The 26,960-nt window shown below is 38.0% G+C and overlaps 1 protein-coding gene across 2 annotated transcripts; it reads right to left on the reverse strand.

Moving 5' to 3' along the window:
• Positions 1-888: 888 nt before the first annotated feature.
• Positions 889-26,590, reverse strand: ZNF570 (zinc finger protein 570). Of its 2 annotated transcripts, XM_037030844.1 has the most exons (6): positions 26,425-26,590; positions 25,576-25,650; positions 22,293-22,419; positions 21,879-21,974; positions 2,113-2,694; positions 889-1,944 (listed from the first exon to the last, which is right to left on the reverse strand). In XM_037030844.1, exons 2-6 carry the CDS (start codon positions 25,606-25,608, stop codon positions 1,331-1,333), a joined length of 1,452 nt encoding a protein of 483 aa, XP_036886739.1. In that variant the 5' UTR covers positions 25,609-25,650; positions 26,425-26,590; the 3' UTR covers positions 889-1,330. The 2 variants fall into 2 exon arrangements, with proteins under 2 accessions (XP_036886739.1, XP_036886738.1); XM_037030843.1 differs by having other exon boundaries at positions 889-2,694.
• Between the last annotated feature and the right edge of the window lie 370 nt (positions 26,591-26,960).

Consider the following 26,960-nt stretch of genomic DNA (forward strand, 5'->3'; position numbering starts at 1 on the left):
CTTATAAACATTGTACTTTCTACAGCATGGAAGAGTTTAGATGCTTTGAAATTACCTAGATTCAATCATACAAGTACCTGGGCCTGGGCCTAGTGCCTTTTTGTGGTACAGTGTGAATTTCTAAGTTTATGGGTTTTGTTTTTTTGTTGCTTTTTGGAGTTAATAGTGATATTCTATATTTTTATCTAAATGTAAGCTTTGTATTTTCAGTAAATCCTCATATTTTAATTGGTTTACTCAATTCATTCTTTCTAGAAACCTTCTAAAACTGGTTATAAGTGTTATATATATTTTTATTATCTATATCTATATTGATTTCTCACCTAGAGTACAAAGACTGCACTTATGTTCTAAATTTTTTAGTTTTCCCAATTCTGACCTGTTGCTGACCCAGGGATTTTTGCCTACTTTGTCCACTAAGGAATCTTGTTTTAGCTATGAAGGGTAAATGAGTTAACATATGTTGAATGTGTAGAAGAATGTGCTATATTTAATGCACTACATGAAGTACTTTACAATCAAAATTCTTATTTAATATGTATCAATTTACAATATAATTTCATTTAATATTTTCTAAAATACAGTATCCTTGCCCTGGCCAGGTATGTCAGTTGGTTGGAGCATCATCCTGTACACCAAATGGTTGTGGGTTTGATTCCCAGTCAGGACACATATCTAGGTTTGTGGGTTTGATTCCCAGTTTGGGTATGTACAGGAGGCAACCAATGTTTCTCTCGTATATTAATGTTTCTCTCTCCTCCCCTTCCCTCTCTCTTTAAAATCAATAAACATAAAACATATCCTCAGGTGTGGATTAAAAATATAAGTTACTGTATCTTATATTTAAAATAGGAATACATTATCCTTATTTTAAGAATTAAAGAAAACCCTGATGTTTAGATAAATTAAGAAAATTACTCAAAGTTACACAATCCCAAAGCAGCGGTAAGGTATAATTTTCTAGAATCTAAGGTTTTCATCCCAGGAAGTGCTTAGTGTTCAGAGAGGGAAAACAAATAAAATAAGGCTAAAAGGTACAAAAGAACCAGCTAATAAAGCAATTCATAGACAATTTTAAAGACTGAGGATGTTAGCCTAAGAACAACAGCAAGTAAAAAGTTTTAACTGGAATCAGTGATGCATGTATTCTTACACTTCAAAAAGATCATTTTGAGTGCCAAGTGAGAAATAAGTTTAAGGAAAGCAAAAGTTGATAAAGGAAGTCCTTTTAGAAAATCTATAGCAGTGATCCAGGTGAAATGGATCATAGACTAGAGTGATATTAAAGTTGGAGAAAGAGTATATATCCAAGAAATATTTACAATAGTGTCTACAGGTCTTGGTGATTGACTGAATTAGGCAGTGAGAATGACACCCCAAGATGGATTCTCTGATGATGAGCAAGGTGTGCATGCTGCCTGAAGGTTTTCTTGCATTCTTTACATTCATAGGGTCTCTCTCCAGTATGAATTCTCTGATGTTGAGCAAGGGATCCACAGTAACTAAAAGCCTTTCCACAAACATTACATTCATAAGGCTTCTCTCCAGTATGAACTCTCTGATGTTGGGTAAGAGAGGAGTCTTTGCTAAAAGCCTTCCCACATTTGATACACTCATAGGGTTTCTCTCCAGTATGAACTCTTTGATGCTGTGCAAGGTAGGCAATCTGGCTGAAGGCTTTCCTACATTCCTGACATTTGTAAGGTTTCTCCCCAGTATGAATTCTCTGATGTTGAGCAAGGTGTGAATTCTGGCTGAAGGCCTTCCCACATTCTTTACATTCATAGGGTCTTTCTCCAGTATGTATCCTCTGATGTACAGTTAGATATGCACGAAGGCTAAATGATTTCCCACACACATTACATTCATAAGGTTTCTCACCAGTATGAACTCTCTGGTGTTGAGCAATTGATGATCTATTACTAAATGCTTTCCCACATTCAACACATTCATAGGGTTTCTCTCCAGTATGAACTCTCTGATGTTGAGCAAGATAGGCAAACTGGCTGAAGGCTTTCCTACACACCTTACATTCATAAGGTTTTTCTCCAGTATGAACTCTAAGATGTTGAACTAGGTGTGCATTCTGACTAAATGCTTTCCTACATTCCTTACATTCATAGGGTTTCTCTCCAGTATGAATCCTCTGATGTTGAACAAGATTTGATCTCTGGCTGAAGGCTTTCCCACATTCTACACATTTATAGGGTTTCTCTCCAGTATGAATTCTTTGATGAAGAATAAGGGATGAGCTCTGGCTGAAAACTTTTTCACAGTCATTACATTTCAAAAGTTTCTTCTCTGTATAGATATTCTTGGGCTTAATAGCCATGAAATTTTTCTTAAACCTTTTATTATGTATATCATGTTTATATATTTTTTCCTCTTTTGAAACAATCTGTTCTGTATGAAGTAGTGTGTTCACATGGAAAGTTTGCCAAGATTTCTTATATTCTTGTCTTCTCTCATTAATAAGAGCTTCTTCATGAGTACTATCGATAGTCTCTTCTTTAAAATAGGCACTCTGATTCACTGTTTCCCTCTCAAAATGGCCCTCACATTTCCATTCCCCTCTCAAATTGGAGTACTCAAGGCCAAAGCTTGTAAGTTTTTCTATTATCTTCTGAGATGACTGTGCTTCATAAATGTCCTGTTTGGGGGTTAATTCTTCACTCTCATACATAGATTCCCAGCCTGAAAAATAATAAGAAAAAATGTCTCCTCTATTATGTACCAGGTGGTACATTTATGAAAGTACATAAAGTGAAGTGAGTTTAATAGCAAATGAAACCAACGAGAACACTGGATTTCACAGTTCTGAAGTGTGTAAGAAAAAATAACAAAACAACAGGTTATACAGAAACTTGGTGGGAAATGGTTAGAATTATAGAAAAATCCATAAGGTAAATCTCAGGTCAAGAAGAAATTATGGAATAAAAACTCTCAGTAAAGTGGGAACAGAGAGAACATACCTCAACATAAACACCACATGTGAAAAACCCACAGCTAACATCATACTCATGATGAATATCATACTTATCGTAACATATTGAAAAGCAAGTTTTTTTTTCTTTAAGATCAAAAAATCAACAAGATCTTCACTCTCGCCACATTTACTAAGCATAGGATTGGAAGTTGTAGCCACAGCAACCAGTTGTAGCCACAGCAAAAAAGTAAATGGCATACAAATTGGAAAGAAGTAAAGCTGTCATCATTTACAGATATCATATTATTATATGTAACCATAAAGCTTCCACAAAAAACACTTTTAGAAATAATATATTCAGTAAAGTAGCAGGATACAAAATTAATATTCAGAAATTTATTGCATTTTTACATACTACTTTTGAAGTATCAGGAAGAGAAATTAAGAAAATAATCCAATTTAAAGTTTATAAAAAAGAATAAAATACCTATAAATAAAATTTAAACAAGGAAATAAAAGACCTGTACTTGAAAAACTGTAAGGAGAGAAGGAGAGAAATATAATGTATGGTTGCCTCTCATGAGTCCCCTGTTGGGAACTGGCCTGCAACCCAGGCATGTGCCCTGACTGGGAATCGAACAGCGATCGTGTGGTTTGCAGGCCCGCGCTCAATCCACTGAGCTATGCCAGCCAGGGCTTGGGGCAACCATTTCTTGAGGTCTATAAATGTCTAATCACTTTGTTGCACACCTAAAACTAATATAATTTTTTGTGTTGACTGTTATGGAAAATTAATTTTTAAAAAGGAGATATTAAGAAGATGACTGGACTCAGTTACAACTTTATGTATGCGTGAATAATACAGGCACTGAAATAACCTCCATTCATATAGTTGCTTCTTTTAAGAACATTCACTTGACATTGTGGGTGCTATTCTAGAAGCTGTCACTATCACAGTACACAAAGCAAAGATCTTCACCTTCATGGACCTTCTTTTCTTTGGGAGACAGAACATAGGTGCTAATTAACTAAATTTTATTTTATGTTATAAGGTACTAATTTCTACAAAAAAAAAGCAGGTAACACTCTTACATGGATATCTCTGTCTCTCCTCCTCCCCCTTCCTTCCTCAATTCCCTCCCTCCCTTCCCCTCTCTCTAAAATTAATTTTAGAAAATCCTTAAAGGAGGATTTTTTAAAAATCAGGTAAAAGATGAGGAGTGTTGAGGTCAAAGACAGGAATCATTAATGAGCTAATATTTATTAATGGCCATAATAAACAAATCAACAAACAACAAGTGCTGGCGAGGTTGTGGAGAAAGAGAATAGTACACTGTTGGTGGGAATGCAGACTGGTACAGCCACTGTGGAAAACAGTATGGAATTTCCTCAAAAAACTAAAAATGGTACTGCCTTTTGGCATGGCAATCACACTGCTGGGACTGTACCCTAAGTATCCTGAAACACCAATTCAAAAGAACCTATGCACCCCAATATTCATAGTAGCACAATTTAAAATAGCCAAGTGCTGGAAACAGCCTAAGTACCCATCAGTAAATGCATGGGTCAAAAAAACTGTGGTACATTTACACAATGGAATACTACACAGCAGAAAGAAGGAGCTCCTACCCTTTGTGAGAGCATGGATGGAACTGGAGAGCATTTAGTTACATAAAATAAGCCAGGAAGTGAAAGGCAAATACCATATGATCTCACTTATAAGTGGAGCCTAATTAACAAAATGAACAAATGACCAAAATAGAACCAGAGACATAAGAATAAAGAACAAACTGACAGTAACCAGAGGGGAGGGGAGAGGGGGATAATGGGGAACAAAAGGGTAAGGGTTGTCAACAAACATGTATAAAGGACCCATGGACAAAAACAACGGTGGGAGGCATTGAATGTGGAAGGTGGGTGTGAGCAGCACAAGGGGAGAGTAATGGGGGGAAAATGGGGACAACCATAATTGAACAACACTAAAAATAATGTTAACATTTAAGCAAAGATTTGAAGGAAGTGATTAGTTGCTTAGATATTTGGAGAAAGTTTCTTAGATATCTAAAATAAAAGCATATTTGGTACATTTGAGGAATAACAAGAAAGCCAGTGTGGCTGGGGAGGAGGGAGTAGTAAAAGATATGAGATAAAGAATAACAAGATTGCTTAAGCATTAGAGGTGTCCTAAGCAATTTGACTTTTACTCAGTGGATGGAGAGTCAGAAATGTGAGTAGAGGAGTGATATAATTACTAATTAATGAGCACAGTGGAAGTTGGGAGGCAAGAGGAAAAGGGGACCTATCTCAGTAATAATCAAGTGATCCTGTCCTCCAGGGAGAGACAGCAGTCTTCTAGAAACCCAGGCACCCTCTTAAAGAACCAGCACACAAAATCTTGTTCGAGCCACTTACCCTGGGCTGGCAGAGGGAGAGCAGACCAGAGCAGACTGGAGCAGTGTGAGTACAGACTGGATTTTGTGCCTCCAAGGACAGAGCCAAAGGGACAGCTGCTGTGATCCCTGTTCTGAATGTATTTCCCACACTGCACAGAAATGCCATCTTTCCTAAGTTGAGCACTCCCCTCTATACTGCATTGACCTGGAGCAATGCACTAGACCTACCCTATTAATTCCCTGTCACCTGGCCCTGCTGGGTTCATGCCCTACAGAGAAGACAGCTGCCTAGGCACATGGTGTAGAGGTCCAGGAAGATTCAGGGTATGTCAGCATCTGAGTATGTGGTTTGGGGGCTCCTGTGACATGCACCAGAGAGACCCTACTGCCCCCAACAAGAGATCCACTAGCACCACCCTCCCAACTCTCAATGGCCCTGATCTGCCTAGCTCGTGCTCTTTGGCCAGACTAGACCTGCTATACACACTCTCTAGGAAGACTCTTGAAGAGTTCCAGGAAGATTCAAGGACAGACTGAGCTGTGTGGCTTTAGGGTAAGGGCCATTTTTCTCTTGCATGTCTGATGAGCGCCACCATTCCAGTAGAGAGCCCTCCCTTTACAAAGCAAAATCTTCTGTTTGGGCCTGATGAATGAATGCTACTGGTCTCACCCTGATGAATCCCTGAGACCCTGCCTTGCCACAAAGGTCCATGGACATCCAGCAGGTAGCACCTGGCTATGTTGTACCTGGAGACTTTTGCCTCAGACCCAGCACTGGTCCTGAGTTCAAATCTGTGTAAATCTGGTGATCACCACTTGTTCCTACCAGGAGATTCACAGAAACCTCCCTCATGCAACTTGCATGCACACAGAGGCTCTTTCAGTAACTGAGACTAACAGTCAGCCTGCAGGCAAAGGCAAATCTCAGGGTGCCTTGGGCCTTTTGCTGGCCTGCACCAAGACTTGGTCCTGGTGAAAACCAACTATGGTGCACAGCTTGGCTTTTCCCACACATACCCAGGCCCAGCAGAGGCAGCCACAAACTGAATCACTTTGTATTTCCAAACAGGTAGCTGAGGACCAGCCACAGGCAACGTCTGATATCAGGTCTGGACCAGAGTCCCTCGCTAGACAGACTCATAAAACATCAGGGCACAATCCGATTAGTTCCAAAAGTAGAAGACACAAAATCTTGGCAGGCACCACATCCTGCTGTGGCAAACTTTGCTTCATGGTGTCAGCCACTGCATAACATCTCATAAACTATGGTCATAGTCAACATTCACTGTCAGCCAACTGGAAAGTCAACCTACCCACTAAATATCAAGTGAAATAAGTGAGTCAGAAATAATACTATATGATTTCATTAATATGTGAAATTTAACAAAATAAGCAAATTAACAAAATTGAAACAGACTCATAGAGAGACAGACTGACGGTTGTCAGAGGAAAGGGAGGTTGAGGGACTGGCTGAAGAAAGTGAACAAATTTAAAAGTACAAATTGGTAGTTACAAAGTAGCCATGCTGCAGCAAAGTACAGCATAAAGAATATAGTCAATAACATTATAATAACTATGTATGGTTAGGAGGGTACTATAAATATTGGGGGGAGCACTTTGTAATGTGTATGATTGTCTAACCACTATGATGTACACCTGACACTGACACAAAATATTTGTAAGTGTAAATTGTAATTGCAAATAAAATTTTGAAATCCTTTTAAAAAACCACAAAGAATTAGTAATAGCAACATCAAATAATAATAACCATTAAAATTATGTATATGTTGATTTGTAAAACACCTTAAATGAATCATTAGATAAGGCACAGAATACAGAACTATAGAGTTTACTGTACTACATATATTTCTTTATTTTTTCGAAAAATATATTATTTTGCAATTTTAGAATCATTTTTAAAAAGCAATGGATGCATAAAGAAAATAATTAACTTCAGAAGATACCTTTAACATTGACAACAACAATGAAGACAGAAAATACCCTAGAAAGAAACTTCAAAAGAGATAAGCAAAAGCTTTACAATTCTAATGAATGTTCCACCACTCCCCCTAAAAAAATCTGAATAAAGGGAGGAGATGCACACTTTGCTCTTGCATAAAAAGAATCAACAATGTACAGCCAAAATTCTCACTATATCTATTACTTTCATTCTATTATAATCAGAGCCTCATTGTGATGTCTTTTATCTTCATTCAAGGATAACTTTTCATTGCTTTTAGAGAGAAATGGGGGAGAGACAGAGAGAGAAGCATCAACATGAGAGAGAAAGATCAATTGGTTGCCTTTCAATCCTGACAGAGGATTGAACCCACCACCCAAGTATATGCCCTAATGGGAACTGAACCCACAATCTTTTGGTGTATGGGACAACCTTCTAATCAAGCCACATTGGACAGGACCTTATGATTTTTTAAAAGACCTGTATAATAAATAATTTGACGTGCCTTTGTCCATTTCCCAGGAGGCAACCTCCAAACCCTCTAAACTCCTAGAAAGGGAGTATTTATTATTCGTGGTGAGTCTCTTGGACCACACCTGATATTTTATACTAATATGGTGACTCATAATTGGCCCATAGATAATTTTTGCTAATGTGATGATGACTTAGGATAAAGGCTACCAATGCGAGAAAGACCAACCATGTGATGAGAGGGTTAGAGCTCTGGGCTACCATGACATCAACCTGGCTTTTGGGAAGGGAAGGAATGCTGGACATGGAACCATGTTGGACAATGATTCACTCAATCAGCCTACATAATGAAACTAAAAAACAAAAACAAAAATCTCTGGGCACTAAAGCTTCAGACCTCTTCCCTGGTTGGCAATATTCCTTTGAATACTGAGATGCAGAAGTTTCTTGTTTGCAGCTCTCCCATATCTAAACCTTGGTGTACTGGCCGGTTCTTTTTTTAAAATCCTTTGTTATAATTAAATAAATAATCATATAACTTTTTCCTGAGTTCTGTGAGTCACACTAGTGAATCATCAAAATTTAAGCACCTCTAAATTTGTATCCAGGTGGTTGGCAATGAGGGTGGCCCTGAAAACACCCCAACTTTCAGCTGGTGTCTGAAATTAGTACAGTCTTCTGGAGCACTGTTCTCTCAGACATTGCAGTTTGGCATGATCTCTGAAAGGTTATTGTTTTTTCTTTTAATTCTAAATGTCATTAAAGAAATAAAATGGAACCAGGGTGACTCTATGTCAGCCCATAAAACAAGTCTTAATACATTTTAAAAGACTGAAATCATACAAAGTATCTTTCCCAATCATAATTTAATTAAACTGAAATCAATAGGAAAAATAAATACTGAAAAATCCAGAAATATATAAAATTCAACAACATATACTTAAAACAACTGGTTAATTGAAGAAATCACAGAGGAGTTTAAAGTATCTTGAGACAAATGAGTATAAAAACACAACATACCGAAATTTATGCGACATCAAAAGCAGTGATAAGAGTGTAATTTATGTTTGCAAATGCTTACATTAAAAAAGATCTCAAATCAGACTCCCGGCCAAGATGGAGGCATAGGTAGATATGCTTTGCTTTCTCATACAATCAACAGAAGAACAGCAACCAGCTTAAAAACAAACAAACAAAAACCCCTCCAGAACTGCCAGAAAATTAAATTGTATGGAAGTCTGACAGCCAAGGAGTTAAAAAAGAAACATTCATCCAGAATGGTAGAGGGATGGAGATGGGTAGCTTGGGCAGAGGATGTGCGGTAAGGTGGACCAGGCAGGCAAGGCAGTGGCTGGTGGACCAGGGTCCCACATTCATGTGCAGATAAATGGGAGAAACAACTGGGGAATGAGATCATGGAACACAGGGTTCTAGTGCAGGGAAATAAAGCCTTGAAACCTCTGGCTATAAAAACCTGTGGGGGTTGCTGTGGTGGGAGAAATTCCCAGTCTCATAGGACAGTCCATTGGACATACATGGACCCATGTATCCTAGAACATATGGATCCTAGAACATAAATAAACCCACCTGAGAAACAGTATGAGAAAGGCCCAATTCACTTGTGTGTAGAGGGAGAAGTGACTGAAAGTGGGGTGAGAGCCAAGCAAGTGGCATTGTTCACTCTGACATATACAGTGCCACACTGACACTCCCACACATACAGTGCCACAAAGCAGTGAAGTGCATTTCCCTGCCCTAACAAATACATAAAGCTCTGCCCCTTACAACATAACAAGTGCACCCAGACAAAAAATTATAGCCCAAATGAAAGAGCAGATCAAAGCTCCAAAAAGAGAACTAAGCAATGAAGAGATAGCCAGTCTATCAGATGCACAGTTCAAAACACTGGTGATCAGGGTGTTCAGAGAAATGGTTGAGTATAGTCACAAAATAGGGGAAAAAGTGAACGCTATTCAAAGTGAAATGAAGAAAAATATATAGGGAACCAACAGTGAAGGAAAGGAAATCAGGACTTAAATCAACAATTTGAAGCAGAAGGAAGAAATAAAAATTTAACCAGAACAGAATGAAAAAACAAGAATTCACAAAAAGTGAGGCGAGGCTTAGGAACTTGGGGACAACTTTAAACATCTCAATATTCAAATCATAGAGGTACTAGAAGGAGAAGAGGAAGAGCAAGAAATTGAAAACTTATTTGAACAAATAATGAAGGAGAACTTCCACAAGCTGGCAAAAAAATGGATTTCTAGTAAGTCCAGGAAACTCAGAGAGTCCCAAAGAAGTGGGATCCAAGGAAGCATACACCAAGACACATCATAATTACATTAGCTAACTTTAAAATAAGGAGAGAATTTTAAAACCAGGAAAAGGAGACAGTTATCTACAAAGGAGTTCCCACTAGACTAAAACTGATTTCTCAAAAGAACCCTTGCAGGCAAGAAGGGGCTAGAAAGAAGTATTCAAAGTCATGAAAGGCAAGGACCTACACCCAAGATTACTCTATGCAGCAAAGCTATCATTTAGAATGGAAGGGCAGATAAAGTGCTTCCCAGGTAACATCAAGTTAAAGTTCATCATCACCAAGCCCTTATTATATGAAATGTTAAAAGGATTTATCTAAGAAAAAGAAGATCGAAACTATGAACAGTAAAATGAGAAAAAGTCACAACAACCAACAACTGAACAACAACAACAAAAAACTAGAATAGGAACAGAACCACAGAAATGGAGATCACATGGAGGGTTATCAGCATTGGTAGAGGGTAAGGTACAGGGAGCAAGAAGCATAAATGGTAGGTACAAAATAGACAGGGGTAGGTATGGGAAATGGAGAAACCAAAGAACTTACATGTATGATCTATGAACATGTTGGCGGGAGAAGGGGTACAGGTGCAAGGGATAAAGTGGAAAGAAGTGGGACAAGTATAATAGCATAATCAATAACATAAGAGAAAGAACATTAGTACCAACTTTATAGAAATAAAAAGGATTATAAGAAAATACAGCTGCCCCTTGAGCATGGGTTTAAACTGTGTGGGTCCACTTATACATAATTTTTTTCAATAAATACTGTAAATGTATTTTCTCCCCCTATTTTCTTATATTGTCTTTTCTTTATCTTACTTTATTGTAAAAATATAGTATATAATATATATCACATATATATATGTATTTTATATATATCACATATAAAATATGTATTAATTAACTGTTTATGTTATTAGTAAGGCTTCTGGTCAACAGAAGGCTATTAGTAATTAAGTTTTGAGGAAGTAAAAAGTTATACATGGGTTTCTGACTATGTGAAGGGTCAATACCCTTAATGCCCATGTTGTTCGTCAATTGTACTCTAAACATTGATACCAACAAATTGAATAAACTAGTAAAACAGACAAATTCGAACAAACATATAAACTACCAAGAGTGAATCATGCAGAAACAGAAAATGTTAACAGACCCATAACCAATAAGGCGATTGAACCAGTAATCAAAAACCTCCCAATAAAGAGAAGCCTAGGACCAGATAGGGCTAGTGGTGACTTATATCACCCATTTAAAGAATTAGCACACATCTTTCTCAAACTCGCCTCAAAACTGAAGAAGAGGAAAGACTTCCAAACTCATTCTGAGGTCAGCATTACTCTGATACCAAAACTATACTAAGACACTACAAGAAAATTNCAAACATATAAACCACCAAGAGTGAATCATGCAGAAACAGAAAATGTTAACAGACCCATAACCAATAAGGCGATTGAATCAGTAATCAAAAACCTCCCAATAAAGAGAAGCCTAGGACCAGATAGGGCTAGTGGTGACTTATATCACCCATTTAAAGAATTAGCACACATCTTTCTCAAACTCCCCTCAAAACTGAAGAAGAGGAAAGACTTCCAAACTCATTCTGAGGTCAGCATTACTCTGATACCAAAACTATACTAAGACACTACAAGAAAATTATAGGCTAATATTTTCATAAATACTGATGAAAATATTCACAACAAAATACTAGCAAACTGACTTCAACAGCATATTATAAAGATTATATGAAAAAAAAGATTATATGCCATGACAGAGTGGGATTTATTTCTGGAATTCAAGGATGATTCAGCAAAAAACAATGCAGTATACCACATTAACAGTATGAAGGAAAAAAATTACACGGTCATTTAACTGATGCAGAAACAGGATTTGACAAAATTTAACACCCTTTCATGATAAAAAAAAAAAACACCACTTTACAAACCAGGAATAGGAGGAAACTACAATATAATAAAGGCTATATATAAAAAGCCCACGGCTAACATCATACTCATCCAATGGAAAAAGACTGAAAACTTTCCTCTAAAATAGGAACAAGACAAAAACATCTGCTTTCACTACTTCTAGTCAATGTAGTATTGGATGCTCTAGCCATAGCAATTAGGCAAGAAAAACACATTTATACCATCCAAATTAGAAAGAAATAAAATTCTGTTTGTAGATGATAAGATCCACCTAAAAAAAACTTGTTGAAATCAATAAACAAATATAGCAAAGTAGCAGGATATAAAGTAAATGCACATAAATCAGTTGTACCTCTATACACTAACAATGTACAATCTAAAAAGAAAATTAAAATTCAGAAAACATTTCCATTTTGCAATAGCATCAAAATGAATAAAATATTTAGAGATTAACTAAAGAGGTGAAAGACATAAAATGAAAACTACAAAACATTGCTTGGAGAACTTAAATAAGATATAAATAAATGGAGACATCTGTGATCATGAATTAGAAGAGTTAACATTGTTTATCTGTCCCTACTACCTAAAGCCATTTATAGATTCATTGTAATCCCTATCAAAATCCCAATGACATTTTTTCCAGAAATAGAAAAATCAATCCTAAAATTCATATGGAATCTCAAAGTAGCTGAACAGCCAAAAAACAACCTTCAAAAAGAATACTTCCTGATTTCAAAACTTAATACAAAGCTACAGTAGTCAAAACAGTATGGTACTGGCATAAAAACAGCACTGGGTTTGACAATGATTTCTTGATAATAATACCAAAAGGAGGAAATGAAAAAAGGAGACGAAAAATGGACTACATGAAATCTTTTAACATTTTGCGCATTTAAGTACACAATCAACTGAGTGAAAAAAAAAACCTCATGGAATGGAAGAAAATATTTGCAAACCTTGTATCTGAAAAGGGATTAATATCCAGGATAAATAAGGAACTCCTACAACTTACAAAAACACAATAAAAAACATTCCAAAAATTGATTTGAGTAGACATTTATCCACAGAAGATATACACATGGCCAACAACCACATGAAAAAATGCTCAACATCCCTTATCATTAGGGAAATGCAAATCAATACCATGAGATAACCACTTCATACCCATTAGAATTACTATTGTTTTTTACAGAAGAAAATAACAGGTGCTGGGGAAAATGTGAAGAAATTGGAACTTCTGTGCACTGTTGGAGGGAATGTAAAATAGTATAGCTGCTGGGGAAAACAATATGGCAGTTCTACAGAAAATTTAATATAGATTACAATAAGATCCATTAATTCCACTTCTGAGTACATACTCAAAAGAACTGAAAGCTAGGTGTCAAATACATATTTGTACATCCATCTTCATAGCCATATTATTCACAATAACCAAAAATATAGAAGCAAATAAAGTGTTCATTATTGGATAGAGAAACCAAACATGGTACATACATGTAATGGAATATTTTCCAGCTTTTAAAAAGGAGGAAATTATGACACATGCTACCACATGGGTAAACCTTGAGAACTCTATCTTAAGTGAAGAAGCCAGTCACAAAAAAGGCAAACATTGTATGATTCTAATTATATGAGATACCTAGACTATTGAAATTCATAGAAAGAAAGTACAATGGTGGTTACCAGGGACTAGAGATGGGGAGAATGAGGAATTATTATTTCACAAGTTTCATAGAGTTTCAGTTTTAGAAAATAAAGAGAGTTCTGTGGATGCTGGTGATGGCAGCACAATTATATAAATACTACTGAACTATACACTTAAAAGTGGGTAAAAGAGTACATTTTGCCATATGTATTTTACCATAAATTTTTAAAAATTAAATGTTTTTAACATAATACAAAAGAATAACATCCTTACTAAGAAATAGACCTGGCAAATAAACAAAAATTACACATAGTTCATTAAAAATAGGTAAGTAGCCCTGGCTGGGCTCAGTGGATTGAGCACCAGACTACAAAGTAAAGGGTCACTGGTTTGACCCTTTCCTAGTCAGGGCACATGCCTGGGTGGCAGGCCAGGTCAGGTCCCCAGTAGGGGGCGCTTGAGAAGCAACCACACATCGATGTTTCTCTTCCTCTCCTTCCCTCTTCCTTCCCCTGTCTAAAATAAATAAATAAAATCTTTAAAAAAAATAAAAGGAAAGAAAGAAATACAACTATCAAGTGTTAAGAGTGATTTTTAAAAAATAGGTAAGTAATATGAAGAGACCACTTAAAAATAACATGCAACATTGCCCTGGCTGGCGTAGCTCAGTGGATTGAGCACAGGCCTGCGAACCAGAGGATCGCGGTTCAATTCCCAGTCAGGGCACATGCTTGGGTTGCAGGCCAGTTCCCTGCAGGCCAACTCCCAGCAGGGGACGCACGAAAGGCAACCATACATTGATGTCTCTCTCCCTCTCTCCTTCCCCTCTAAAGATAAATAAATAAATAAAATTTAAAAAAAATAACATGCAACAAATCCATGTAATAATGTCAACATCATATACTCAGAAATATGTAAATTGGGAAATACATTGTGACATTATATTTAATCTATCATATTATCAAAAAGTGTAGCCCTGGCTATCATAGCTCAGTGGATTGAGCACCAGATTGTGAAGCAAAAGGTTGCTAGTTTGATTCCCAGTCAGGGTACATGCCTGGTTTGTGGGCCAGTCCCCAGTAGGGGGCACACAAGAGATAACCACACATTGATGTTTTTCTCACTCTCCTTCTCCCTCCCTGCCCTTCTATCTAAAAATAAAGAAAAAAAGAATTATACTGTATAACTTTCAAATAAGCAGATAGAGAAAAATAGAAAAAGCAGGATTTATGGAGAAAATTAAGATTGTGGATATAAATTTAATTGTTAGTATCACAAAATGTAAATGACTACTGTCACTGAGTTAAAAGTTGAAGATTACCAAACTGTAGCTATATAGTATTTATAAGAGAAACAGTATACAGAATAGAAGTAGAGAGTAAAAGGGTGGAGAAAACTATACTAAGTAAATATTAACAAAAGAAAGTTAAAATAGCTATATAAATATCAAGGAAACTAATTAAGGGAAAATTCATCACTAGATTTAAAGAGGGTAACAATAGTACAAGGAAGAATTCACCAGAAAGATCAAACAATTCCAAAACGATAAGACCTAATAAAATACTTTCAAAATACACAGAGCAAGTCATAAGAATTACAAAGAAAATTTATGTATTCACCATCAGAGTAGAAGTTTATAACATATGTCTCCCCATAATTGTTTACTCAATGAGATTTTTAAAAAATATCAATAAGGATATGGAAGATTTGGCCAGCAAAATGAGTAAATTAATCCAATGAATGTATATCAAATGCTGTAATCAACCAACAGGAAATACACATTATTTTCCAAGGAAACACAGAATATTTACAAAATCCCTAGGACGTAAAGCAAGTTTCAAAAAATTTCAGTGAAGGCATATTAAATGACAGACTTTCTAACTACAATGCAATTAAACCAAATAAAAATCTTAAATTTTGAATTTAAAACTCCCAAATAATTCACTGGTTAAGACAAAGAAATCAGTGAAAACTAGAAAACGCTTAGATATACAATAACAAAAGCTACATGTGAAAACATGCAGGATATATTGCTAATATAGTCTTAAAGACTTCAAATAGAAAAGAAAAAACCTCAAAAACAATGAATTATCAACTTAAAAGTTGAAAAAATAGGATAAATAAATGTAGGAGGAATAAAATAATAAAGATAAATTCATGAAATTTTAAGGAAGCTATGTTAGAGAGGATTAGTAAAATTTAAAAAGTCTGAAAACACTAAAAAATTGGTAACACCCCTGTAAAGATTTGTCTCTCCCTTTTGGGAAGGAAAAAAAGAAGCCATTATTAGTATTGGAAGAACTTGGTAGCTACCAACTTTAGAAAATAATGGATAACTTTAATAAATTTGAAAACTTACATAAGTATATATTCTTAGATTAAAAAAAATCCCATAACTCCACGACTACTGGAGAATAAAAAATATAAAATCTAAGAACATAGCAGTTTAAATTTTCACACACACAAATTCCAGGCCAAGGTAAATAAAGCTGTACAAAATATTCAAAAACAAATAATTTTGATTTACACAAATTCTTTTAAGGAAGAAAAAGGAGAATAGTCATTGACAGATTTTATGAGACTAAGACAATACTGATTCCAAAATATGACAAGAAGAGTATGTGAAGGAAAAATTGAAAGACAATGTCACCAATAAGCACAGATGTAAAAAACCTAAAAAAAAATTGCTGTATAGCAATAACAGTGAACAGAAAACATATAAAGATGGGTTTGTATCAGGAATATAAGACTGGTTGAGCCCTGGCTGGCGTAGCTCAGTGGATTGAGCGCGGGCCAGCGAACCAGACGATCGCGGTTCGATTCCCAGTCAGGGCACATGCCTGGGTTGCAAACCGGTTCCTTGCAGGCTAACTAACAGCAGGGGATGCACAAAAAGACAACCATACATTGATGTTTCTCTCCCTCTCTCCTTCCCCTCTAAAAATAAATAAATAAGTAAAATCTTAAAAAAAAAAAGACTGGTTGAACATTTAAAATGTAATATGTAATTCACTACATTAACACATGAAAAACTATCTAATCATCTATAGATACAGAAAACCATTTCTTAAAACTCAAATGCTTTCCACAAAACTCTAGTAAACAGAATTGAAAGGGTGTCTATTAAAAACATTCAAACATCAGAATTATTAATAAGAAAATATTAAAGCATGTTCATTGAGACCAGAAGTTGACAAGAATGCCTGCTATCACTACTTCAGTTTATACCATACTGAAGACTGAAGACAGGGCAACAGAAAAAAGAAATTAATGGCATAAGAATTTAAAGTGAAGAAACTGCCGTTATTCACAGATTTACCTGCTCACAGAAAAAAATCCGAAGAAATCTAAAAATTTTTTGAAGATTTTATTTATTTATTTTTAGATGAAGGTGAGGGGAGGGAGAAAGAGCGGGAGAGAAACATCTATGTGTGGTTGCTTCTCATGCGCCACACCCTACTGAGAACCTGGCATGCAACCTAGCCATGTGCTCTGACTGGGAATTGAACCAGTGACCCTTTGGTTCACAGGCCAGTACTCAATCCACTGAGCCACACCAGCCAGGGAAGAAATCTAAAATTTATTATCATTAGTAGGACACCTTATCAATGTTGTTGGCGATAAGGTAATGTATAAAACCTAACTTCGTTTTTGCATATGAATAACAAATAGAAAATATAGACATTTAATATAGCAGCCAAACCAACATGCCTAGAAATTGATCTAATACAAGATGTGCATGGCCTGTTTGCAGAAATTTACAAAACATATTGAAGGAAATTTTAAAAATCTAAATAAATGGAAAGATAAACCATATTAACAAATAGAAAACAATTTAATTGATATATAAAATAAATCAATTAACAAATCAAAAGCCAATAGCGTTATTGTTTTCCGGTAGAAATTGACAAGCTGACCCAAAACTTTTCATCTTAGATGGCCAAAGAGCAAACAAAAGATTCTAAAGAACACAAACAAGGTACAGGGACTTGCCCTAACAGATACTCAGCCTATAATAAAGTATTTTATTTAAGACAGGCTGGGCATAAGGAAAAAGAGACAAATGGAGTAGAGCTCAAAATCAGACCCATAGCTATACTATAACCTGATATAGTAAGAAGTAACATACAGAACAATGAGCAAAAGGGCTTGTTTATTCAATACTGCATTTTTTTGGACCATAAGATGCATCTAGGTTTTAGAGGAAAATAGAGAAAAAATTTTTGAAGCAAAAATGTGGTAAAATGTTTAATAACATAAATAACATAATATTCACCAATATATATGTAAACAGAACTCAACAGCAGCATTAACAACTATTATTCCTCCCAGATTTTGAGGGGGGGGAAAGTGGGTCTTAAGTCCAAAAAATATGTAACTATCTAGGACATTTGGTTTCCCATAAGGCACTAAAATTAAATTTATTTCAATCTCAAAAATTAAATTCAATTATATCATGGCCCTAAATATAAAAGGAAAATCTTTAGAAGATAACTTGAGAATATATATCACTTTGGAATACAGAACAGTATCTTAAAATAAAATATTAAAAATATAAACTATAAATGTATGTATAAAAGACAGCCTTCTTTTTTAAAAAAATATATTTTATTGATTATACCATTACAGTTGTTCTATTCCCCCCTTCATTCCCCTCCACCTGCACACTCCCTCCCCCCACTATTCTCCCTCCCTTAGTTTATAACCACATATCTCAAGTTCTTTAGATTCTACATTTCCCCCACTATTCTTGCCCTCCCCCCTATCTATTTTCTACCTACTGTCTACGCTATTTTCTGTACCTTCTCCCTCCTTCTCCTCCTCCCACTCCCCTGTTGCTAACCCTCCATGTGATCTTCATTTCTATGGTTCCACTCCTGATCTAGCTGTTCTCTTGGTTTGCTTTTGTTTTAGGTGTGGTTGTTCATAACTGTGAGTTTGCTGTCCTTTCGCTGTTAATATTGTTCATCTTCTTTTTCTTATATAAGTCCCTTTAGCATTTCATATAAGGGCTTGGTGATGAGGAACTCCTTGAACTTGACCTTATCTGAGAAGCACTTTATCTGTCCCTCTATTCTAAATGAAAGTTTTGCTGGATAAAGCAATCTTGGCTGTAGGTCTTTGGATTTCATGACTTGGAATACTTCTTTCCAGCCCCTTCTTGCCTGTAAGGTCTCTTTTGAGAAATCCGCTGNAAAGATGTCCTGGAGGTTCCCAAGCCTCTCCTCATTTTTTTTGAATTCTCATTTCTTCATTCCTTTCTGGTGGGATGTTTTGTTCTTCCTTCTGGTCTATTCCATTGATATGAGTCCCAGTTTCCTTTCCATCGCTATTGGTTTCCTGTGCATCTCCCTTCATTTCAATTAGTTTAGCCTTCATATGTTCCTCTAATTTGTGACTATAATCAACCAGTTCTGTGAGCACCCTGATAAACAGTGTCTTGAACTGTGCTTCTGAGAGGCTGGCAATCTCTTGGTCGCTTAGAGTTATTGGCTCTGGGACTTTGAGTTCTTCTTGCGCCATCCTTTGGGCTGTTCGTTCCTGTTCCATAGCAGGATCAGAGCCCTAGGTGTTCACCAGAGCAGGGCAACTCAGTTGCTGGGTTGTGACGCTGTATGTGGGGGCGGGGTCAACGAGGAGCAATGGTGTCCCGTCTGCTGCCTCCTGCCGCGGCCCCCACAGGTGCGGCAGCTGCTACCCTCACCTGGGCCCTCGCTTTTCATCCCACTGCATGCAAGTGTGCCACCACCATCAGCCCTCACCCCCTGGGGCCTGTGTGGTCCGTCTCACTGTGCGCGAATGTGCGACCGTGGTCAGTCTGCCCTGAACCCTGACTGGGTCCGGGCTGCCTGCGTGCCTAGGTCAGGGGATCTTTCCTGCCTGACTCCGCTCTGGTGCTGGCTCCGCCCCTCTTACCGTCCTGGTTGAATGGTTCATTGTTGTCGGACTTCCATATAAATCAATTCTCTGTTCTTTGGCTGTGTCTTTGTTCTCCAAACCTTTGTTGTATTCAAACTTGGTTGTGGGAGAAGGCACAGTGTTTCCACCTATGCCTCCATCTTGGCGGAAGTCCAAAAGACAGCCTTCTTAAAAACAGGCAAAAGACTTGAACAGGTACCTCACAATGGAGGAAATGCAAATGGCCATTATAAATATGAAAATATGCTCGCCATGATTGGTGTGGCTCAGGTGGATGAGCATTGTCCCACAAAGCAAAAGGTCACCGGTTGGATTCCCAGTCAGGGCACATGCCTGAGTTTCGGGTTCAGTTCCCAGTTGGGGTGAGTATGAATGGCAACCAACTGATTGATGTTTCTCTACCTCTGTTTCTCCTTCCCTTCCCTATTTTCTAAAAATAAATAAGTATTTTTAAAAATTTTTCAAAAAGAAGTTCAATGTCTTTAGTAATCAAGGGAATTCGGGTTACAAGTATAAGAAGATAATATTTCACATCCAGCAGGTCAGCAATTTTTTTTTTTAATTTGTCTATTCCAAGTGTGGTGCAATGACCAATCTCACACACAGCTGTTAAGATATGTAAATTAGTACAAGTACTTTGGAAACTGAAATAGCACTGTCTAGTAAATTCCTGGCTGTATTCTCTAAATGAACTGCAGCGTATGTGCATCAGCAGTCACATAGAATAAAGTTCATAGCAGTAACATTTACAATAGAACAAAACTAAGACCAGTCAAGTGACCTTCAATGGATAAAGCATGGTTTACATAGTGGAATACATTACATTTCAGCAGAAAAATTATTCATGAACCATAGCTATTAAAATCAACGCGAACCAAAAAAAAAAAAATCAACGTCAACCAATCTCAGGAAAACAATTTTGAGTTTAAAAGGGTCAGAATTACATACACAATATATTTCCATGCATAAAAACTTTAAAATATGGATATATGATACAACCATAGAGAAAAACCAAGCAATAATAAGCAAAACTCTAGGATAACGGTTACCCCACTGAGGGGTGGGATGAACCATGGGTAGAAAATGGAATACCATTAGGCAGGGGCCCTTAAGGGCCTAAAATGGCATTGACAATTTTCTATTTCTTACACTAAGAAATAGGTATATGAGCTTTTGTTCTGTTACTATTTAAGCTACACATTTATGCTAACATATCTGTGTGTAAGTTGTTTAATAATAATTAATAAAAATTTAATCATACATATTTCACATATATTTGTGTCAAATAATATTTGACATATTATGATTGTACATCAAAATTTTTTTCTCACAAAACTGAACAAGGACATAAGATTGGGAAGAGGTGGTAGCAGTTGAGTTGGGGAGCGGTACTGACAGAGATGTTTACAAAGATCTTGATTTTCCTCTAAACTTCAGTTCTCTATTTTTCCTCAGTGATTCCTATGTCTACATGAAAATCCTTCCTATGCCACAAAGAACAACTCTTATCATCTTCTTCCTCAAATGTTTTCTAGTTTCTGACCTGTGTTTTGGCTAACGACAATCATCTTCTCAAGTTACCCAAACTCCTCTGCCCCTCACCTTTTTCTGTGAGTTTCCCATTTATGGCAAATTTCTCTTCATATATTCCATTTATAGCTCTATCGTAACTCTATGGCTAGCCTACTAATTTCTTATTTATATAAGTTTATAATACCCTAGCACCTTGCAAGTACCTTGTTTAAGGTAAAATCTCAAAAAAATGTTGATTAAAGGAAAAATCAAGTGACCACTAAGAGAAAAATGAGGTATTTGGAGGTGAACTAATACTACTAATAGCAGCTAACAGCTATTGCAGTCATAATATGAGACAGGTACTGTTCAAGGCACTTTAAAAGTAATAACCCCATTTTTACACATGACCAAACAAAAGCACAGAGAGGTTAGTAACTTGCCCCCAATGTCACTGCATGTGTCAGGATTTGAACCTGGTACATTGGGTAGAGCCGTCTGTCAAGCTCAAAAGTTGATCAGACCAGGAAAATTTTTTTTTTAAATACTGAAAGGAGCTGATGAAACTGGTAAGAAATAGGACTCATCGAGAATAGATAAGTGAGTTATTAAAAAGAAGGAGGCAAAGTGTTAAAGGAGAGACAGTTATGAATAACAAATTTGAGACAACACCCCCAAAGGCCCCAAGTGTGTACTAAGACCAAGGGCATTTGAGAACATGCCAAAGAAAAACGAAGAGGCGACACCTTTGACTCGTGCTGACCTGCCCCCTGCAAAGTTTTTTACCTATTTCTTCTTTACCTACCTGAGCACAAACCTTTTGCCAACTCTCTCTTTACCATCCATGGCTCTTTCCCTTGTTCCAACAATAATATTACGCTTGGCTTAGAAAAGCAAAGTCCTGCATACATAAAAAGAAACAGAAGTTGATCATACTGTGGGTATCCCAGAATACACATCTACTCCTTTGATCATCAGGGGAGAGGGGACTGAATAGTAAACTACAGAATAATGTGTTAATGACATGTATTCAAAAGATAGGGAAGCTGAACCTTCTGGCCCAGGCCAGTCCACTGTCAACTCCACAAATATGAAACCATTATTCGGTACAGGAAACACACATTTGGCCAAGCACCACAGATGCTATCCAAAAAAGTCATAATGGTCGTAGCAAAGAGCCCCTGAGGAACAGAAGTCTGACTCTGCAAGATGTTCTTACCTAATGATACCAAGATCCTGTAGTTCTCCAACATCACGTTACTGTACAGATGCCTTTGAGAAGAATCGAGAGAATCCCACTCCTCTTGGGAGAAGTCTATGGCCACATCCCCGAAGGTCACCAACTCCTGAAATGAAATAAAGAAAGTAAAATAACCTCATCTCTTACCATACCTAACTCACTCGTCTTGCTCCCCAGCCACAGTGGGCGCTCACAAATATACCCTCAAACACATCAAGCATGTCCCCCCTCAGGGCTTTTGTACTTCTTGGATCACTGCTTAAAAACAGCCGTGGTCCTGCCCCAGTTTTCTACTCCCCTGACTGTGGTTCTTTTTCTCTACGGCACTTAATTTTTTCATTACTTATTGCCCGCCCCCCTCCCCGCCCACACTAAAATATAAGCTCCATGAGGGCAAAGTACTATATGTTTTGTTTTGATTACTGTGCTATGCCAGTTACAGAACAGTATCTGGCACACATTCGGTATTCAAACATTCACTGAATAAACTGAATTAGTAAATGAATTGTTCAAAAAGTTCAAGAGGCTATAAAAGGATTAAAAGTGAGATTAGCCCTGGCTGGTGTAGCTCAGTGGATTGAGCATGGGCCTGTGAACCACACGATCTCGGTTCGATTCCCAGTCAGGGCACATGCCTGGCTTGCAGGCCAGTTCCCAGCAGGAGACTCACGAGAGGCAACCCTACATTCATATTTCTCTCTTCTCTCCTTCCCTTCCCCTCTAAAGATAAATAAATAAAATCTTTAAAAAATAGTGAGACCAGAAATTGTTTGCCATATCTCTAAATAATGTGCTAGACCAAACCAGTCACAAATTCCATTAAAATCCAAATACTCCAAGCCGGAGTACCTAGATTAAACGGGTATCCCCCTCATAATAGCACTCCTGCCGAAGTGGGCCTGGGAAAGTTCTTAAAAACGTGCGAGCCATGCTGTGATTCAATTGAATCCCAGACTTCTATAATGTGACCCCTTACTGATGACACTAACACACATTATGTGTCCATGTGTGCATGCGTATAGAATTTGGTTTTTTTACCAAAAAAATCTGTCATAGCAAGAAAAGGCTTCATTATTGGTCATTTGATACAATTCATCATGGTTTAAAAACAAGCTACCTATACCAAATTAAAATTCTTTTTTTTTAAAGATTTTATTTATTTATTTATTTATCTTTAGAGGGGAAGGAGAGGGAGAGAAACATCAATGTATGGTTGCCTTTCGTGTGCCCCCTGCTGGGAGTTGGCCTGCAAGGAACCGGCCTGCAACCCAGGCATGTGCCCTGACTGGGAATCGAACCGCGATCCTCTGGTTCTCAGGCCCGCGCTCAATCCACTGAGCTACACCAGCCAGGGCTCCAAATTAAAATTCTTAAAGTGCTTTGCAACACTCAGTAACCTTTTTTATTTAATTATATGAGGTAGTCTGTGAATTTCTTCCTCTCTGTTCTTGCAATAACATACCTCAAATGCTTCTGTTAAGAAATGTTCCTGTTAAGACTTTGGTTCATATGGTAGATATGCTTTCAAAAACTTTTTTTAGGTTATATAAACACATATAATAAATGTATAAATATTTTTATATAGGACATACACATTTTTTTCACTTATCCTTTGATCTTATACAGTTAGCGAAAAATAATCACAATGTCAATATAAGGAGCTTAAATTCTAACTGTAAAGTATTTACAGTTAGACCTCTAACAAATGAACATAATACTTGGTTTCAAAATCCAGTCATAATTATGATCAAACCAGTCTGAAGCAGAACCACAGTTCCCTTCACCACTGAGGCCCTTACAGAAACATGGCTCAAAGCTAAGAAGACTACTTCCCCCAATTCCTGTCACGTGGTGACTCATTTCCCACAGCCCTTGGACATACGTGAAGGTGGTGGGTGACCTCTTTGAGCCTTATACTTGTTTCCAGACTATTCCCTTCTTCCCTTCTCCCCAAAAGACACCTACTTTTATATCTCATGAAATCACACTGTATCAGTCACACCATCCTTCATTGTTTTCGTTATCAATCAATTCCTGGTAGATACCAACTCTCTGTCATTCTTTGAACACATGTCTCACTGTCATTCTCTCCAATGCTATTCCTGTTATAATCTTTGATCATTTCAATATTCGTATAAGTAATCCTCCCAACACCCTGGTCTCTCAGGTCTCCTCCTCCCCTCACCTCCAATAACGTCTTTCATACTTGTACAGTCATTCACTTCCACTGTAATGCCCCAGACCTTGTCATTACCAATAAGGACCAAACCCTCCATAGTCTCAGACTTCCACCTTCTATACTGCAACTTTTGCCCCATGGTGCCCCATTAGTATAATTATTTCACCCCAAAAGAACCCCAAGATCATTGATCTTGCCATGGTTTCACCGCTCACCTCTTCGTCCCCTCACTTCCTAGCACAACCATTTGCTGTAATCACCACATGCGTACACCTTCAACTTTCCTGCTCCTCTCTCACTTAACTGTATTCGCCTGGTTAAATCACAGCCATTTCTCAGCACATACTCAGTTTCTGTACTCTACACAGCTGAACTTTACCAGGGTGATCCTATCAAAATGAGAATCAGATCATATGACTCCCGTGCCATAAAACTTCCATAGGCTCATTTTACTCATCTTGAGATGTCTGAATGTGAGGTTTCTATTACCCAATCAAACATAGGCAGTTGATTATACAAGTCTGGATTATACAAGAGAGGTCTGAGCTATATACAGTTCGGTAATTATTGGCATATAGATGGTATTTAAAGCTGTGAGACAGGATAAGATCACCAAAAGAGTGATTATAAACAGAGCACAGAAGAGGACCAAGGACTAGGAACCTCTGCGTTAATAGGTGCTTTATAAAAATGCGCTGAATGAATGAATGTTTGGGCAGAGACTAGAGTGAGGTTGGTCTGTGTCTGTCAGAACAGCACTCCAGGCAGAGGAAACAGCGAGGGTAAGGCCACGATTAAGAATATATCCAACTCATCACAAGGAAACTAGTGTGGCTAAAACCGTGTAAGTTACAGACAGGGTGAGAAAAATTAGATGAGGTCAGAGAGATGATAGTCAAGGACCAGATTATGTACCACTTTGCAGGAAAAGACATTTATCCTGAACAGGTGGGAACTCATTGGAGAGTTTTAAGAAGTAACATCATTGGCTACTCAGAAAAAGTTTCAGAAGAAGGAAAATTAATGTCTGCTTGGTTTAAAAAGCAGGAAAATATTTTAGGAAAGAGAAAAAAACCAACTCACCCGGTACATGGCTTTAAGAAGTCCCACAGCCATTGGTTCCTCCTCTTGGCTCCTGTCTTGGGAAACAGCTGTGTCCTTAGATTGAGTGACATGGGAAAGAGAGCATGAGAAACTCGGTTTTCCCTGCAGCTTCCAGAATCACCAGCCTAGACGTTTCCAGCTTCTCTCCTCCTGATAAGAGAGCAGCATCCTCTCCAATATAGAGAAAGCATAATGGAAACCTGGGAACTTGCATACCATTTACTCCATCCCTAAATCACCCCCTAATTCATTTTAACAATAGATTTTCTGGATTTTACAAATAAAAACTCCGAGGAATGTATATAACCATTTATATAAAGACACCGCGACTAATAAGTAACAGCTCCAAGGTCAAATAAAGGGTCTTCGTGATGCCACAGTCCTCTTCAAGAAATTAGTGGTGGCACGCGGCCTCACTCGATCTCCATAGATACAGATTGTTGAACACTACAGCGCCAACCACCATTTTACACACATCACAGTCAGTGGCCACGGGTATGAACACAGTCTCCACAGGTCACCCTCTCCCATACTCCAAAGCCTCAAATACTAGGGTATTACAACCGAGGGTCTCCCTCACACAGCCCCATCACAAAGAAGCCGAGGGTACAAGAACATGGGGACAGAACATACTCTTCCACCCTTACTCACGGGCTCACACTCCGTGGCACCAACCACTGACGTGCACCCACAGTCACCCAGATACGATGTGGACAAGCATATCGAGTGCCAGTCTTGCACGGCACCACATCAACGACCGGATCACACAGAGGGTCCAGGGACTGGCGGCTTGATGATTCACAGGCCACTCCTCAGACCACCTCCTACCTGTAGAGCTGAACTGCGGGGAAATCCCGTCCTCGCCTCCAAGGCTCGGCCAGTTCTACAGAGGCCCACCTCCACACTTTAATAATCTGATGGGACCCAGCCCCCACAGGCCCAGATAAAAGGGGCAAGTCTGTTCTGGAGGACACAAAAGAGCGCAACTAATGCGCGCGGTGTCCACTGGGAAATGTAGTCCAAGCCGGGGGGAAAAAACCAGCGGTGCTGCAGAGTCCAAGTGCGCGGGCGCCACGGGCTCCAAACGCCACTTCCTCAGCTCAGGTCCTCCCGCGCCCACCTCTCCCCGATCTTCCGGAAGGAGTCCAGGCGTCCCTAATCCTTTTAGCTCCCGCCTGGGTCAGCCCTAGGGACAGAGCCAAGTTTCGTACCAGAAGGTCTGGGTCTAAAGTTCCCCGGCACAAGTGCTCGGTCCACCACCTACAGCAATGTGAGCTGAGCCCAGCGTTTGCTGCAGGGGGCGGGGTCTGTGTGTAGCACTAGTGAGTGCGTCCTGCACAAACTGGGAGGAGGGATAGTTCCTA

This window comes from Sturnira hondurensis, unplaced genomic scaffold (genome assembly GCF_014824575.4).
Source record: "Sturnira hondurensis isolate 20B ecotype Veracruz unplaced genomic scaffold, ASM1482457v3 Scaffold0020884, whole genome shotgun sequence".
In the NCBI taxonomy this organism is placed as follows: domain Eukaryota; kingdom Metazoa; phylum Chordata; class Mammalia; order Chiroptera; family Phyllostomidae; genus Sturnira; species Sturnira hondurensis.

Coding starts and splice junctions, on each gene's coding strand:
- ZNF570 (XM_037030843.1), bottom strand. CDS start 25,608: ATGGCTGTGGGACTTCTTAAAGCCATGTACCGG. Junction 21,975..22,292: donor CAGGATCTTGGTATCATTAG/GTAAGAACATCT, acceptor TTATGTATGCAG/GACTTTGCTTTTCTAAGCCA. Junction 2,695..21,878: donor GGCAAAAGGTTTGTGCTCAG/GTAGGTAAAGAA, acceptor ATTATTTTTCAG/GCTGGGAATCTATGTATGAG.